Raw genomic sequence first — 16371 nt, forward strand, 5'->3', positions numbered from 1 at the left:
AGGAGCTGGTGTCTCTGAGTGAGTGTACGTGTGGGACGTGCGGTTTGAGGACCGTCTTCACCCCGTTAGAAGCGCGTAAACAGACGGAATAACGGGCAGGTTTGTGTTTAGTTTTCTTGGCTTAGTTTTCAGGCAGAGCGCAAGACATGTCAAAAATAGGGCTTACACTTTTCTTCAAGGGATAGACTGAGCATCAGGTTCAGAAAGGCGCAATTAGAACCGGTTGTCTCAATTCAAATAAAGCTCATTTCCGAGTTGCCTCGCACTCTAGCACAGGGGGTTAAAAATCACAAAGTAATTTTTAGTTTATGCTAATTTTTTTAAGCTTTGGCAGAAAACTACTGTGCCGTGTTATTCTGAGCCTTAGGTGATGAAGGGAACACACATTTTGAGTGAAATTAGAAAAGGCATTTATTCTGGTTATCAGAAACGCGCTGTTTCTTCTCTTTACAGAGCCTATACAGTAAGTACCCTCCAGTGAGACTCAATCAGGTGTCACGAATACGATGTTCCTATACAGCCACGTGTAAAATCGCTCGTCGCTCCCCCCAAATACCACCTATGCGCCAAAGTTTACTAGACAAATAATGTTGTGTAACTTATCTTCTGCGCGACCGTGGAGGGTTAACAGCAATCCTTTAAAAAGAAAAAAAACACGTCGTCTCTGCGTATACGTAAGCATAAACTTTTTTTTTTCCTCTTAAGAAATGTTAAAGCTTCACACACACACACACACCCCTCCGGCTTCAGCAGAGAACGATTCGGGCGACTTTTGAAGATGTGGAAACGCACGCTCGGTGTGTGATCGGATGAACGTTTTTCTCGGCTCTCGCACAGCCTGCGTCCCGCCGGACTCGGCTCAAGAGGGGCAGAGAGGAGACTGGTAGTCGCCGCTTGGCTGGTTGATGCCCTTGTGCGGAGGGCTGCTGCGATGGCTAAATGCGCGGTCTTGCTTCTGTACCTGCTGCACGGGTTAGCGCAGTTCGTAACGGGGCAGCGCCCCCCGACACGGGAGCGAGTCGGGCCGTGGAGGCAGAAGATCCAATGGGAAAATAATGGCCGGGTGTACAGTTTACTCAGCACCGGCTCCGAGTATCACCCAGGGGGACTGTCGACGGTGAGGAGGAGAGGGTCTCAGATCTACCTGAGCACCAACCGGGAGGCTGGAGCGACTAACGGGGAACCTCCATTTAACAGCCACGCACTGAATTCGGGGTCCGGACCCCGAGCACCCAATCGGAGCCCGTCAGAGACGGCACAGCGAGGACCTCCCGCTTCTGAACCCGACGTCTTGGGGCCCGACTCGGGTCTCTATATGATTGCCAGCAGCCGCGCGTCGGGCGCCAGGGGACTCCGGCCAGCCGGCTCCCCGGGCGCCCGCCGGGTCTCCCACCGGACCCACGGGGCGGTCAACGGCACTTCCGGAGCGGCGCCGGCGGAGACCTCGGGCAGCGGGGTGCCCCGGGGCGGGGGAACCCCCTCACGCGGAGACAGCAGCGTGTCTTTTCCCGGGAGGACCCCCGCGTCAGCCGCGAGAGCCGGCGCGGCTACCCGGGCTGCTGGGGCCAGCTCCAGCCTGGCGGAAAACCTGGAGCCCGGAGACAACGCCGCCAATAATATACCCGAGCTGCGCCACCTCCCGCCACCGCCACCGGGCCCGGGGCCGCGAAACGGCGTCCCGGGCGCAAGAGCGGGGGTCAGCGGCCGAGGGAGCCCAGACGTCGACTCCATCACTCTCGCCGGGGAGGACCAGTTGCCCCCCAGCGCCGTGCTCGATCACCCCGGCAGGGCGGGGGGGGACGGAGCGCTGTCGGGGTCCGAGGAACCTCGAAGGCCGGAGGACATGGCGTCGGATGACCCCCGAAACCCTTATAAGAACAGCAGGAATACAGTCCTGTACAACATCTACTCTTCCGCTCCGGCAGGCGGGCGCACTCGGACCCGTGCGCGCCGCCCGCCCGAGACCGGGTTCGGAACCCGCAACTTCCAGAACGGTAAGAGGTTCCTCCACCTGGAGACTTCGTCACTTCAGCCAGCAGGACGACCAAAGTGAAGACAAACCACAGTTCCGAAAGGTTTTTAAATGCACAGAGTGAACACAATAAAGTTAAATCACTGGGCACGGCTCAGAGCGCACAAAGGGGCAACTTAAAAAAATCTCTATATATATACGCTGTCTCGGGAAATCATTCAGATCCTTTTCAGGTTTTTGATTGTGGCTGGATTAGGGAGGGTACACATCTTTTTCCCCGATCAGTATTGTAATTGCGAGTTTTGTCAGCAGATCTCTTCGAGAAAGTCGAAACCTGAAACAACGCCTCACGCGCAAGTATTCAGACCCTTGTGCTGTGGCAGCTCGAATTGGACACGGGTGAAATAAATCGCCCCAGCGAGGATATAAAATGTGTATCATTTGTAATCCAGCAACATGTGAAAAAAAATTAAAGGTCTGAATACTTTTGCATGGCACTGTATAGTATAACACCCTCACAAATACGTATAGTGCTTTTCTGGACACTCCGCTCAAAGCACTTTGCAGGTAATGGGGATCCCCTCCACCACCACCAGTGTGCAGCCCCACCTGGATGATATGTTTTCCCCAGAATGAAATCGGAGCCGAGGTCTGTCTGTTAACTCTCGATTACATGTCCAGGCTTTTGACGATGTGTACAACCGGGACCGTGAATGTGCGGTGTTTCTCTCCTCCAGGACTCCCTGACCTCGTCCCCGACCCCTACTACATCCAGGCGGCGACGTACATCCAGCGAGTGCAGATGTACGCGCTGCGCTGCGCGGCGGAGGAGAACTGTCTGGCCAGGTGAGCTGCCGCTTGCCCGCCTGATCGGTGTTCTGGCCTGAAAAAGCGGCTTTACCGCTGCAAACAGCGTGTGTGTGTGTGTGTGGGGGGGGGTGTAGTCTGCCTATTTGACTGAAATCGTGTGAATCCGCGCAGTCTTTAACCCCTGCTTCCTCGGCGGATATTGCGCACTGTTCCAGATAAGTAGCCGGAGATTTCGTTTAAAACTACGACGCTAGCAAGTGGAACAAGGTGAGTAAACGCACCTGCTGGAGAACAGAAAACTTTTTTTTTTAATCAACGAGAAGCAGAACTGTGGGCACCGCTACCAGTCCGGTTGCCCAAAGGTTAACGCCGGCAGCCGCTGTGCCTGCCCGTGAGTCTGCCAGACTCCCTCGGCACCGCTCCTCCCTGGCGTATCCACTCCGATGATGGATGAACTGGGCCTGGCACAGAGGCTGCCCTCCCCCCGAGGCGTGCCGGCGCAAAGAGAGCCAACCGACACATTCCAGCCGGAGAAACAGCGCGCTTGACCTCCGGACTCTGAATGATGCGCCGGATTCCATTCGTAGAAGCAAAGTAACGCCTGACCCCAGCACTTCAGTCCCGGGTATCGCAGCGGGACCCAAGCAGGCCCCCTGTTCCTTGTGCGGGGAGTTAGCGGTTCTGCGAGCCCAAGTCCTTCCAGGAAAGGGCGGTGTACAGCCCTACCATTCACACGAGTCCGAACAAAAACCCGCTTTACGCGTTTAAAATCTACCTGAAATAAATCACCGATTTACCTAACACGACCACAAAGGTTGTCGGTGTTGAATGAAACATGTTTTGCTTGATCCTGTCTTCCTCAGTCTGTGATGGTAATGTGAGTGTGGACAAAGGTTTCCAAAGCTGTCGGAGGCAAAGCAATATACCGGTATTCCCATGATCTATGATATCGCAGAATACAAAGTAAAATCAACTTTCCCTTCACCTCATAGAGGTATTTGGTTCACCCCTATGCTTATTTTAACTTTCTAAATGAATTCTAATTCATTTGCTGGGATGTCTAAGTCTCCTTAAGCGCCGATCCTTCAATTAACTTTCAATGGCCAAAACGTGTTTATTTTCTATGCGATGTCTTCTAGGTCAGCCTACAGACCTGGGGTCAGAGATATTCACTATAGGGTGTTGCTACGGTTCCCTCAGAGGGTCAAAAACCAAGGAACAGCCGACTTTCTGCCCGTCAAGCCCAGACACCAGTGGGAGTGGCACAGCTGTCATCAGTAAGTAAGAGAGGGGTCCAAGGCGAAGGAGGAGCTGAGCGATTCCCCAGCAGACACACGCATGGCTGACACACACAGTACCTGCTGATCAGACACTGCCAATGCTGTGACACAAGGTGAAATTTAAAAACGTCTTTCATTTTGGGCAGAAGACATGAGAACCTAAGGCGAGGAGGTCGTTTGTATCCAAGCGAGATTTATCCGTCCGTTTCTTGAAAGAAGCTCAGGGTTCGAGATTCAACAGCATGAATGGGCAAGACAGTTCTAGATGTAAGAAGTGTTAGGAGTACAGTATGTCCTCAGTTATCAGGGCACTTGGGGGTTTCCAGTGTCCTAACATCTTAGCAAACAACTTCACGCAGGTCTTGGGTCAGTATGGAGTGAATCTTGCCCTGTTGAGAAAACTCCTGAATGAGTTTCCGGTCTCTAGGGATACCCAGTACTGGTTAACATTCTGTGCTTTGGCCAGGAATCGTTTTCCATCTCTGGTCTCTCTCCCTCTCCCCCCTCTCACCTCTCAGACACTACCACAGCATGGACGCCTTCAGTAACTACGACCTGCTGGACGTCTCCACTGGCCGCAAAGTGGCGGAGGGCCACAAGGCCAGCTTCTGCCTGGAGGACACCAGCTGTGACCCGGGTTATCGGCGGCGTTATGCCTGCACAGCGCACACGCAGGTGGGAGGCTGAACTGCACCCAGGGCTCCTCTGTGGCCTCAGGTTCTTGAGTGGATAGCATACAGCAGTGCGGGTGCTTCCTTAACTCCAGGTCAGGAGTAGAGATCCAAGACAAAAATTTCCACTTTGTAACAATATTACAAGCTGACAATGAGGATTGCTGTCAAATTATTTCTGATAGGAAGTTTCCCTCCTTACAACTGTTGCTAGTTGCCTTCAAAGGTTCAGTGGTCCCATTTGGCATTTGAACCCAGAGCCCTAACTTCTATTCCTCATTGCTCTAACTGCATTGATAATGTCATCCTGTTCTTGCACACTTGCATGCATAGCTCTCAATTTTCGAGAGCCCCTATGTCTGCTGGGTTTTCTTTTAACTGGGCCCTAAATCACCAGTGCTAATTGCTGCCAGTAACTGACCTTCTTGCTGGTATACACTTTTTTTTAAACTCAGTCCTCGGTTTTAATTCTTCACTTTTTTTTAAGTGCATTTTTTCCAAAAACCACCAGCACACAGAACTTTGTGCACGCTGTCCTCAGTGTGCTAATGAAGAATTTGCGCCCTAATTTCTGACTAAACAGCTACTAATCGGTTGATCAACTGGTGATGAACAGACACAGGTGGGAATGACACTGAGTGTTTGTCCTTCTGCTTCAGCCCAGTTGGTCATATTCCAGCAGGCACACCTGAGTGAGGGTAGTCCTGAAACATGCTGATTAGCACAGGGTTCATACCCATTACAAATTGAATTCAACATTTTAAAGAAATGAAACCGAATTAAAAAAAAGGCCTCAAATAGAAGACTGAAATAAATTGAGTTGTTTAAAGCCATTAGCAAGTTCACGTCAGGTGCTTTGTCAATGTTTGGAATAGCTGGGGAGAGAAGTTTGTAACCCGCTTGGTGAGTGGGCAGCCTCTTGGCCTCAGCACGAGGAGACTGGAGCCCCATTCAGAGAGGAGTGACCATGCAGGGGGCAGGAGGGATGCTTGAGCCGAATGTTTCAATAGATACATCTGCTTTCTGTCACGCTGGCAATCAGGGGCAGCTGTGTGAGATTGGCTCGCCATTACTATCCCTCCAAAAATTCAGGTAATAACTTCCTTTAAAGGCCTGAGTGAATGTCCCCCAATTGTCTTGCATGGTGCAGGGCCTGGGGCCTGGTTGCTATGATACCTACAATGCCAACATCGACTGCCAGTGGATCGACATCACAGATGTGCCACCAGGGAACTACGTCCTCAAGGTGAGATCCTCCCTTTCTTTCCCAGAGTTCGCCATTTGTTTCCCAGTGATACATGAGGGCTGGTTTTGATGTGTGGCAAAATCTTCATTTATGTTTGTAAAAAAAACTGCGTTCTGCGTACTTACAGTATAATAAGCAAAAATAGCAAGCAAAACATAGTAACAGTAATTCTCATAATAACAGGAAGAATACTACGTTAGGTAACGGCTGATTTCTCAGGATCCTGGACCACTGTCTCAAAAAGTCTATGAACGCCCACACAGGGGAGAAATGTACCCTCTGCCAGACAGAGACACTGGGGACTATAGACTCCCTCCCCAGTACAGCGGGTAAATATTGACTCTGCGCTCTATAAAGTCTGCAGCCACTGTGGAGCCTTCCTCACCTCATGTCTCAAGGAGAAGACCGATTTTAAATTGTCCTGACCAGAGTAGGCAATGACAGGGATTTGTCAGTTTGCTGAAGCTACACTGAAACACTGAGCGCTAACGAGGTCCATGCTAAATGAGGCAGAAGATACAAAAATAAAGATGTCTACATGAATGATGATAATCGATGGGCATTTTAGAGGAAGCCAGGAGGGAAAGAACAACAAGCAATGGATTGCATGCCTATGTAACAGGGTTTGCAAAGGGTTTCTCTTTCTGAAAAGAGAATCCCTCCAGCAGTGGGACTGCAGCCTGTCATCCTGCAGCCCTGCAGACAGGCCCTACGGTGGGATCACTCTTGGGGTGTCCAGATGTCAAGTGGCGCCTGCAGCTCTGAGGTAACCCATGTTCTCTCCGCCACCAGGTCACAGTGAACCCCAATTTCCAAGTTCAGGAGACGGACTTCTCCAACAACGTCGTGAGGTGTGATATAACGTACACGGGCTCTTACGTCTCGACGCGCAACTGCAGGATAACTGGGTAGGAATGGCTTTTCCATTGTGCGGAAATGGCAGAGTTTCCCTTACCTCACCACTAGCTGTATCAGCCAGGCCTTGCCCGCAGGGCGGTGTCGGAAAACAGGAGTGGGGTAACTGCCATTCGGATTCGGGATGGCAGCCATGTTCCGGACAGCAGGGGACACGCACTCTGAGTGCGGGCTGAGCTCCGTGGCCCGAACGTTATACAAGGCTGAGTCAGGGTCACTATATACCAGAGAGTGCTTCTGGGATAGCAATGAGGTTAGCAGGCCAGGGCTTTTCGGCAAACCGCGATCCTGTGACTTAGCCAGAACGCATCCTGTAGGTAGGAGATCTGAGCCTCAGAGCAGTTGGCAATCCCATCTTGGGTTGGCATATTATTGCAAACAACCGAAAATCTGAATTTTAGGAAGAATGATGGCTGCTCTGTGGTGGCATTGTGCTGTGGGGGTTAGCCTTGCTTCCTTCAATTCCAGCCCTGGGATGCTGTCTGTGTGGAGTTTGTATGTGCTCCCCGTGTTTTCATGTTTCCTACTGGTGCTCCAGTGTTCTCCCACAGTCCAATGTTAGGCAGATTAATTGGCTTCTGTGAAATTTGCCCTGGTGTGAGTGTGTGTTGCCCTGCGACGTGTACCCCACCTTGTGCCCGTTGCTTGCTGGTATAGACTCGGGCTCCCCCTGCGACCCTGAATTGGAAGAAGCGGTTTGAAAATGGATGGACGGACAGCTGTTCTGGCCAAGCAAGCGAAAAGGATCTTCTTTGCATGCTGGTTCTATTTCAGATGCAACTGAAGATTTCAAGTGGGATGAAAAATACTTACAAGATTATCGCGCTGCAGCTCAGCCATGATTTTGTTTTTAATGTTTTGATGTGTGACTTGTTCCTCTTGTTCCCTTTCTGTTTTCACAGATACTAAATCAAGCACAGTTCTAAAATTTCAAAAGTGCTCATTCTTGCTGGCTACATCTTCCCTGACGAGGCAGGCCTGACAGAGGACCCTGTCTCGCATACAATTGCCTTTTCTTTTACATACTGATTCGTCCTCCTAGCAGAGGTAACTCGCCAGATTTAGATTATCGTCACATGTCTGTAAGTAGCACTATTTTTGAGTCTGTTATCTGGTCATCTATTACAGTACTGTATTTTGTTCTCTCATAAATCTGTGACAATGTGTACAAAACGCACAGGATTATGATAGCTCTTTAGTGACCAAGAGATGTTGCTTTTTCCTTCAATGCATTTCTGTAGTTTAGTCACATCTTCTGTTTGTGTAATACAGTCTTCAGCATTGCCTTGTAACATAGGCAGAGATATTCCAGATTTTTCTATATGTTAGGAGCAAAAAGACAACTGTTGTGGGATGAAACTGAGGCCGTGTATGCCAGGAGATCGTTTGGAGAGAAGAAAAGTTATTATTGGAGGCAAAGTCTATGATTACACTTTTGTATCTGGTATTGATTCCCTATCCCCTAGAAGCTAAGTCAGTTCTAAATCGGAAAATGACTAAAATTAGTATCCAATACTCTGAACACTTTTGAAACTGCATTTAACAATCAAAATAAACCAATCAGTGACTGTAATATACATGGTAAAGTATGTTGAAAATAAAAACATTTTAGTAAACAAACACAGGAAATTGTTTTTTTCAGAACTGAGCCAAAACAGTCATGATTGAAACCTGATCAGTCTGGGAACAGTGGCAGTATTAAAATATTAATGTATGAGTTCATGCATGTATAGAGACAGTCTTTGCCAGAAACCTTTTCAAGAGCCCAGGCTGCTGAAGAAGCAAAACAGGACTTGAAACCATTTATTTTAAGTGAGTTTTTGGATCCTAATGTGTAATGAGTGTATTCAGCTTTTTTGCTCTGTTATCATATGTAAAACACTTTTTCTATGAGCTGTGTAAAACACGCATGGTTCTGTCATTTGTTTTTCATTATTTGTAAGGAATTTGCAATAAACTGTCTTTTGTAAAACGTGTAAGATATTAAATCAAAACTTGTATTCTGCATTCCAGTGGGGAGCACAGACACAATACTCCTTTTCAATTGCACCTCAGTCTGTTCTGTGTGTCATATGAAAGTCAGGTTGGGACTGGATTTACATTTTTGAAAGCCATAACCATTCTATGTATCAGCCACCCACCTAAGAAAGTTCTGCTCTTTATGCAGAAAACATCTGCTGGTTAGATTACCTTGTTCACTAATAACCTAGTTACTTTCACTGGGCAAGAATTTCAAATGATGCTTGTGTTACCTCATTAACGCACTGTTTGTCTGAGAATTTTATGCAGTCAGTGTTATTGAGTAACTCCAATGAAACGGGAAGTTAATGTATAATGAAAGTTCCAGTTGTGTGATTTCTTCAGTATTTGCCCGCGTGTACAAAGATTTCCCCACAGCTGGAACAGGGAAGTTTAGACTGAAATGTGATTATTGTAAAGTCAAAGTTGTCTGGGGGAGCAATCATTCTAATTAAAATCAATGTTACATACTGTACATGTGGTATTTTTCTGTTAACCACACTCGCATTATAACCCGAACTAAACTCCGAGCTCCAGTTAAAAAACAAACTTTTGTTAAATGCCTGTACTTCTTTGTTGTTTTTCTTTTTCCCTACACAAATAAAGCATTCTTGGCTTACAAAGGGGATCACTCCACAGTCCAGTCTGCGAAACAGGCTGCTGCCGTCTCAGATTGAAGATGAAGAAAGCTAGTGTTTCTTGGCTTCTCGGCCTGACTTCTTGACATTTCTAGTGTAGACATTCCTCCTGAAATTTTTGGTGTAGACATTCCTGAAACTGTGCTCACAGTCGGCCTGACTCCTATTCCTCTCTTTGTGCTGCAGACCGCAGACAAGCTGCACGTGGAGAGACGCTACGAACCAAGGTTGTGCAACAGTTACCACAACCCTAGGCGTAGTGCCGTGGTTTCGTTCAGGGAGTAAACACAACAATTCATTGCAAATTAAAGAGCCCTGCTAAGGATGTGAAAATTTCTTTTTTAACATTAGGGTTTTGGTTTTCCAAAAACCATGTTGAATTTATTCTGCCAAAAACCACTTGATGAATGTAATTGTGTTAAGGTAATGTGTTGTTGGCCTGACAACTGATAAAAAAATGGAGACCTCTTACATTTTCTTTGGCACGTAAGGTTAGATTATTCGATTTAGATTAGATGATGATGTAATAACAATAATCTATACATTGGAAAGAAGAAGAAATAAGAAATAAAAAAAATCCTTGCTCTAATAACTGGGATTGTGAGCCAAGGGAGAGCTCTATCATTTAAATTCAATCCTTTTAACCCCAGTCACTGCAGACAAGGTAGACGGTCACCTGGGGGTGGGGGCAGTTTAAAGAGTAATCTGGAAAAAGACAAACACTGGCCATGCCATCTTCAAAACTTCAGGATGACCAAAGGCAGGAATTTTGCTGGGGTCGATTTTCCTGCTTGTTCTTCCAGACCATGATTGTCACGGAGGATGTAAGGGCCTGCTCTAACTTCAGAGAGGTGCTGAGCCCACTCCAGCAGCAGAAGAGGGAACAGAAGGAGGCTGTTTGCTGACGAGGACCTGAGAACTTGGAGTTCGGAGGATATGGAGCTGTCGTGCTATATTTACTGAAGCCACCAGCACTCTGAGGGAATGAATGTGTCCTTTTCTTTCGGCTGTAAAAACGAGCCCAATCCTCAAAGCCGAACTTTTTTCCCATCTTTTACTCTAACTAACTGTAACCTCCCCAAAAAACCCCCAGACAAGGTGGTGAATTATGGTAAGACATAGAGAGATGAAATTCGTTTCCCATAGTTATTTTCACTTGAGCTTTTTCTCAGGGTGTCAATGAAAGGTAAATTATACTTAAAGGATAATTACTTGTCATTTCTTAAAACAATTATCCACCATTATTCATGCATGCCAGAGAGACAGAGGATAGATTCTGCACCTTTGGGCTTTTGATGGATTTGAAGGCTTCATTTAAAAGAAAAAGAATTGCACAGATGTTGACCTGCAGGAATTCGAAAGGGGGTTTGCGTTTGCTTCTCTGTAAAATGCCAGCCGCCAGTCCTCCAACAATGTTGTGAAACAGAAACAATGTGAGCTGCAATTTTTCGTTTGATCTCTTTCATTTTGGATGCGCCCACATGCAGAGTCCAGTGTGTGGGATGGCAGCTGCAGTAATTGAAGATGTGAAAATGAAAAAAATAACAACACATAAATTCAAGTGGTTTACCCTGGACTCCGCAGTGGTTAGCATCTGCCAGATTATCTTCAGTGTTTTTCAAGCTGTCTGGAAAGCAGTGTCTCCTCACCGTTGAACTCCTTTCTCTTCTGTCTAGGAATTCCAGACCCATATTTACCCGCAGTGCTGTTTTATCCACACCTCAGTTCAGGGGTGTTTATTAAAAAGTTAGCCCAGCGTGTCATCCTACTCCTGCGTCCCTGGAGATTAACGGAGACAGGAGTTAAAGTCAGTGAGCAGGACTAAAAAAAGACATTTGACAAACGGGGGGACTGCGCAGGAAATAGATACCCTCCCTTTTTCTGTCGTTTCAGGCATGCCAAAGCAAAAATAAAGTTCCACAAGTTTGCTCAGCTGTGATGTGGACACACGGCGCGACTCTGGAGACAGCACTGATCTCTGTCATCACCAGCCATCCAAACACAGCAGGAGCAAAGTAACAAAGGGTGCCACAGGTCTCCGGCAGGGACTGTGTCAACCCATCTATCTGCTAGAGATAGATCTGGAACCAGAATAAAGCACAGTGATCAGAGATTCTCCCGTCATGGCCAGGCTCCCTGAGTCTCTACATAGGAGCAGATTTATATCTCTCTAAATATGAACATCTCTTCCTGTTTCCTGATAATAACTGAAGGGATTGCGTGAGATTTCCACTAAAACACAAAATGCTAGTTCATGCGCTAGGGTGTTCCACAGAGCAGGTTTATGGTTTACTGGCTGATTGAGACTGGTTATCAATCACATTGAGAATGTCAAGATGAATGACAAGAGAACGGCCCAGTTTGACAGGCTGTTGTTCATGGTCAAATGCCATCAGTATGGGGATCAGTGCAAACTCACAGAACTGAACTGTCACATTGATATTTGCAACTCAGGAGCTGATGCCTATTAAGTGCCACAAGCTCTTATAGTGATGCTCATAAACTGTGATTATATGATTGATCTAGGGATCAAACTAGTCAAAAGGCCTATCGGTATGACAGCAAACCAGTAACAGGAAGCCTAACCAGATCCCCATGTGTAGTCAAAACCAGGGCTACCATTGCAAGGACCAATGCAATATGCCAGTATCAGGGATGAAAGCAGTTGAACGTGCAGCCCTGCCACAATGGCCTGCAGCAGTCTGGATGAGATGGCAGCCTAGCTCTGCTTGCAGGGAGCAGAGAAATTCCACAGATGCTGTGTCATCCGGGCAGAAAGCCCTGAGCTCAGCAAACAACACCTATCAGCCATAACGTACAGCAAAGAAGCTGGCCAGACCTTTGCAGCATGTGTCCAGCCAAGTCACTGGACAGAGGATTGCGCAGAGATCATCAGAGAAGCGCATTGGAACGGTCTCATTCAGCACCCCAAGGTTAAGTGTGTCATAATGATAAAAGTCCCACACCTTAACTGGTTTAATCCGATACAGGGTCGCAGGAGAGCCAGAGCCTATCCCAGCAAGCAACAGCTGCAAGGTGAGATACATCCTGGACAGGACACCAGGGCATCACAGATACACTCACCCCAGGGCCAGTTTACCCAGAAGCCAATTAATCTACCAGCACAGCTTTGGACTGTGGGAGGAAACCCACATCCAAACTCCATGCAGATAGCACCCCAGGTACAGAATTTAAACCCGGGCCCAAGTCACCCCAGTTGGGTTTATATTCAGTAAAAGTTACAAAATGCTCGGCTTTAGCAACATACAATTTATTTTCTAACTTGTTTATGTTTGTGGCCAAGAGCTTAGAGGGCAGATTGATGTTAATCACCTGCTCTGATACCGTTTCCTTCCCATTTTAGTTTTCTGTAGCTGCTGCTTTAAGTCAGTCCTTTAACTGAGGTCACTAAAGTGAGGTCTAGTGCAAGCCTTCTCGATGTAACTTTCCACATATTCAGAGCAACCGCATTCGAGGAGTCAGATACGACTTCACTGGTCACCGGATCTGGAATATGTAAGGTATCCAAGGGGAAAAGGAGTCCTTGTCTGTTTTAATTCTGCTACTGGGCCTTCTTGGCAGGCCAAGACATTAAAGAAAGAGGAATAAGACAGGTTAAGATTTTAACAATGCATAATGCATATACATTCATTTCCACAAGAATAGGAGTTGGAGCTCAGTGAATCGTATTTATTTCTGCTGCTGTCAGTCCTGGATTCCTGGAAAATCATGCAGGTGCCTGGGACTGGACCCTCCTTCAAGCTACTCTTCCTATCCTCCAGGGATTTGTCCCCGCTGGACTCTAGGACCATTATCTTTCCATAAGAAGCTCCTGGACACCCGTGTCTGCGCCAAACAAGGTTCAATCCGCACTGGCTACCCACTGAATGGAATTCCAAGGCAGACAAACACATTCACCCATAAATCTGTCCATTGTTTAGGCATCCATCCTCATAGTGACCTTTTCCATTTTCCACACACATGCCCTTTTCAGCGTAGGACTTCTGCTCCAAAACGCTTTTTTCCACTCTTCCTAAATATTTGCTCTGCTCTCCTAACACTGTGCGGAGATTCCTTATAGAAATAAATCCTCAGCACCGGCATCTTAGTTACAGTTTCTATGGACGTATGTCTAGAAAGATCGATCCCCATTCTTGACAGAGGTTAATGTAGACAGAGGGCAGGATTCCTGCAGCTGGTAAGAGAAGAGAAAAGCTGCCTTGTGCCTTCCGTGTGATTCATCCCTGTGATCAGTGGCGTACCGGGAAAGAGGTGTGCTGTGTTGGTGATATAAAAGGATACTGTGCTGCAATGGAACCCCCTCACACCCAAAGTCAGACTTTTCTTCCCATTGTTACATGTCTGACAGCCGTTAGGACAGATGTCCAGGAGGCACGGCGGCATTGTAGTTAGCATTGTTGTCTTGCAGTGCCGGAGCTCTGGGCTCAATTCTGGACCACGGGTGCTGTCTGGGGGGAGTTTGCATGTTCTCCCATGTTTGTGTGGGTTTCCTCTGGGCGATTTGGTTTTCCCCCCACAGTTGAAAGACATGCCGGCAGGTCAATTGGCTTCTGGGAAAATTGGCCCTGGTGTGAGTGTGTCTGTGTGCCCTGTGATGGACTGACTGGTGTCCTGTCTAGGGTGTACCTGGACTTGTGCCTGTTGCTTGCTAAAATAGGCTCCAGCTTCCCTGTGACTCTAAATTGGATTAAGTGGTTAGAAAGTGGATGGAATGCCAGTTTTACGCTCTGTTTTGGGGCTTTTTATATTCTGAGAAGATCCAGCTTCACACACCATACTTCATGCATGCATGCCTCTAAAACTGAAAGCAAGGGAAATCCGGATGAAACAGCACAGTGATGTGGGTATGCGACTCCGGAGAAGAGAATCCAATTCAGCACGATGAACTGGATGATCTCTTCTTATCTGAGCCCTGCCTGATGGCCTGAGAGATAGGTCTCTCAAGGCGGTGCTGCTTGAGGAGTCCTTGCGAGAAGACAACAAACAAAGGAAGGGGCCAGTGAGTTCGGCATGGCAGAAGACAGCTCGTCCACCGACCACAGATGTCTTTTACCACTCCTCAGATGGGATACTGGGGGTGTTCCCAGCTGTTGTGGGAAAGCAGGAATGTTGCAGTGGGCCGATATGGATGCCTCCACTTCCAGCCTGCTCCCATCCTGGGACAATTTGTACATCCTTGCTGCGTCTGGAGCACCACAGTGCCCGCCTCACAGCTGCTCTGCCAGCACCAGGCCATTGCCACAGCATCTGTGCCACAGGGGACAGCTGGGTGAATGTCTCGGACGGAATCTCTGTTTGTTATTTGTGGTCCAGTGCTGTCTCGCTGTTTCAACATACAAGAGGCAACGCAGCCAGGTCAGTACTGAGCCCTGTCTGTCTGACCGGCTGTATGAAATACTGGGTAGACCAGACTGCCACCCAGCCCCAGCCTGTGGGCAGCCCCTCACTGCCAGCCTAAGCCCCTTGCAACTCTCTTCTGCACAGCAGATTCAGCGTTGCTCCTGTACCGAATCCATCCTCGTTACCGTCCAATCACACCTAACAGCCTTACCCTCAGCGACATACATACTTGATGGCTTATTCTGAAGGTGTGCTGGCTGGACTCTGTCAATGCTTTTGAGGACGTATCAGATCCCTTCATAATTAAATTCTTTCTCTGATCCAGTTCCTTCAGCCTATCAGTGTAGGATATTCCTTTATGTCCTGGAATATACCCGGATTCTCTTCTGTAGACTAATTCTAGTGCAGCAGTCTCTTTAATGTAATGTGTATGATTGTACACAATATTCTAAATTAGGTCTTACTAGACCGTTATACAATTTTGACAGACTGTAATCTCCCTTGACATGAATTATATACTTTCCCTATATAAAACAATTACAGACTTACATTAATCAACCAAAATGCCTAAATATACATTTAATTCCCCTTGATTGCAATTGTCCTAATAAACATAGAATTACAGTACTTCCATGTTTGTTTTTCATCACAATTGTTTGAGAAAACTTAATCTTGTGACAAAAAGCTTTGAAAATTCCAATAGTTGTGTGCTGAAATGCAACCTAATAGCTAAAAACCATAAACAATAAAGCACAATGATGTCATTCTCAAGTTATTTTTCTCTAGTTTCTTGGTAAAAAAATGAATTGCTCCTCACTCATGCTGCTTTGGGTGGTTTACATTAAAACACTGCACCTTGGCTACCTTGCTAGAGGCAGCCAACCTGGTTTACAATGTGTCTTTCTGTATGGTACATGTTTGCACAATTTCAGGCATCCTGAACTTTGAACTTAAAGAGCATTAGTGAAAGTTAGCACACGGCCTCACACTTCTGCCTGACTTTCCAGCACTGAGCTACTGACCTAACTGAGTCCCACACTCACTTGCAGCTGAGTTTTGTTGGAGGGAGTAGGGATGATTAATAGAGTCTATCCAGGCACCCCCCTATACCCCACCCTGCTCACATTAACAAATATAAGAAAGACTTAAATTCATAATATAATTAACAGAAACTACGTTATGGGGCTGAGAGCTTTTTTTCTGCAAAGCAAACTTACACTTGCACCTATTTACACAGCTGGCTGTTTTATAAGACCAGCGCAGATGAAGGACATTGCCCAGGAACAAGAGGAGAGTTTCTCCAGAGCTGGAGATGAGGGGAAAGTGCATGAGAGGATGGAAGAAGGGACATCATGCAGGAGGGATGAGAATCTCAGACAAGACTTAAATAAACAGAGAAGCCGACAGCAGAGTGCCAGCTGCCCCTCTACCACTGCTGTGTGAAAATAAAGGCAGCTCT

The 16371-nt window shown here is 47.2% G+C and overlaps 1 protein-coding gene across 2 annotated transcripts; it reads left to right on the forward strand.

The window, feature by feature from the left end:
* The first annotated feature begins 80 nt into the window (after positions 1-80).
* On the forward strand, positions 81-9388 carry loxl5a (lysyl oxidase-like 5a). 2 transcript variants are annotated; one of them, XM_088621965.1, is made up of 7 exons: positions 95-1994; positions 2710-2818; positions 3922-4059; positions 4581-4737; positions 5884-5979; positions 6772-6887; positions 7797-9388. In XM_088621965.1, exons 1-7 carry the CDS (start codon positions 932-934, stop codon positions 7801-7803), a joined length of 1686 nt encoding a protein of 561 aa, XP_088478091.1. In that variant the 5' UTR covers positions 95-931; the 3' UTR covers positions 7804-9388. The 2 variants fall into 2 exon arrangements, with proteins under 2 accessions (XP_088478092.1, XP_088478091.1); XM_088621966.1 differs by lacking the exon at positions 7797-9388 and having other exon boundaries at positions 81-1994; positions 6772-6891.
* Positions 9389-16371: the final 6983 nt, after the last annotated feature.

This window comes from Lepisosteus platostomus, chromosome 27, assembly GCF_059453375.1.
Source record: "Lepisosteus platostomus isolate fLepPlt1 chromosome 27, fLepPlt1.hap1, whole genome shotgun sequence".
Lineage (NCBI taxonomy): Eukaryota > Metazoa > Chordata > Actinopteri > Semionotiformes > Lepisosteidae > Lepisosteus > Lepisosteus platostomus.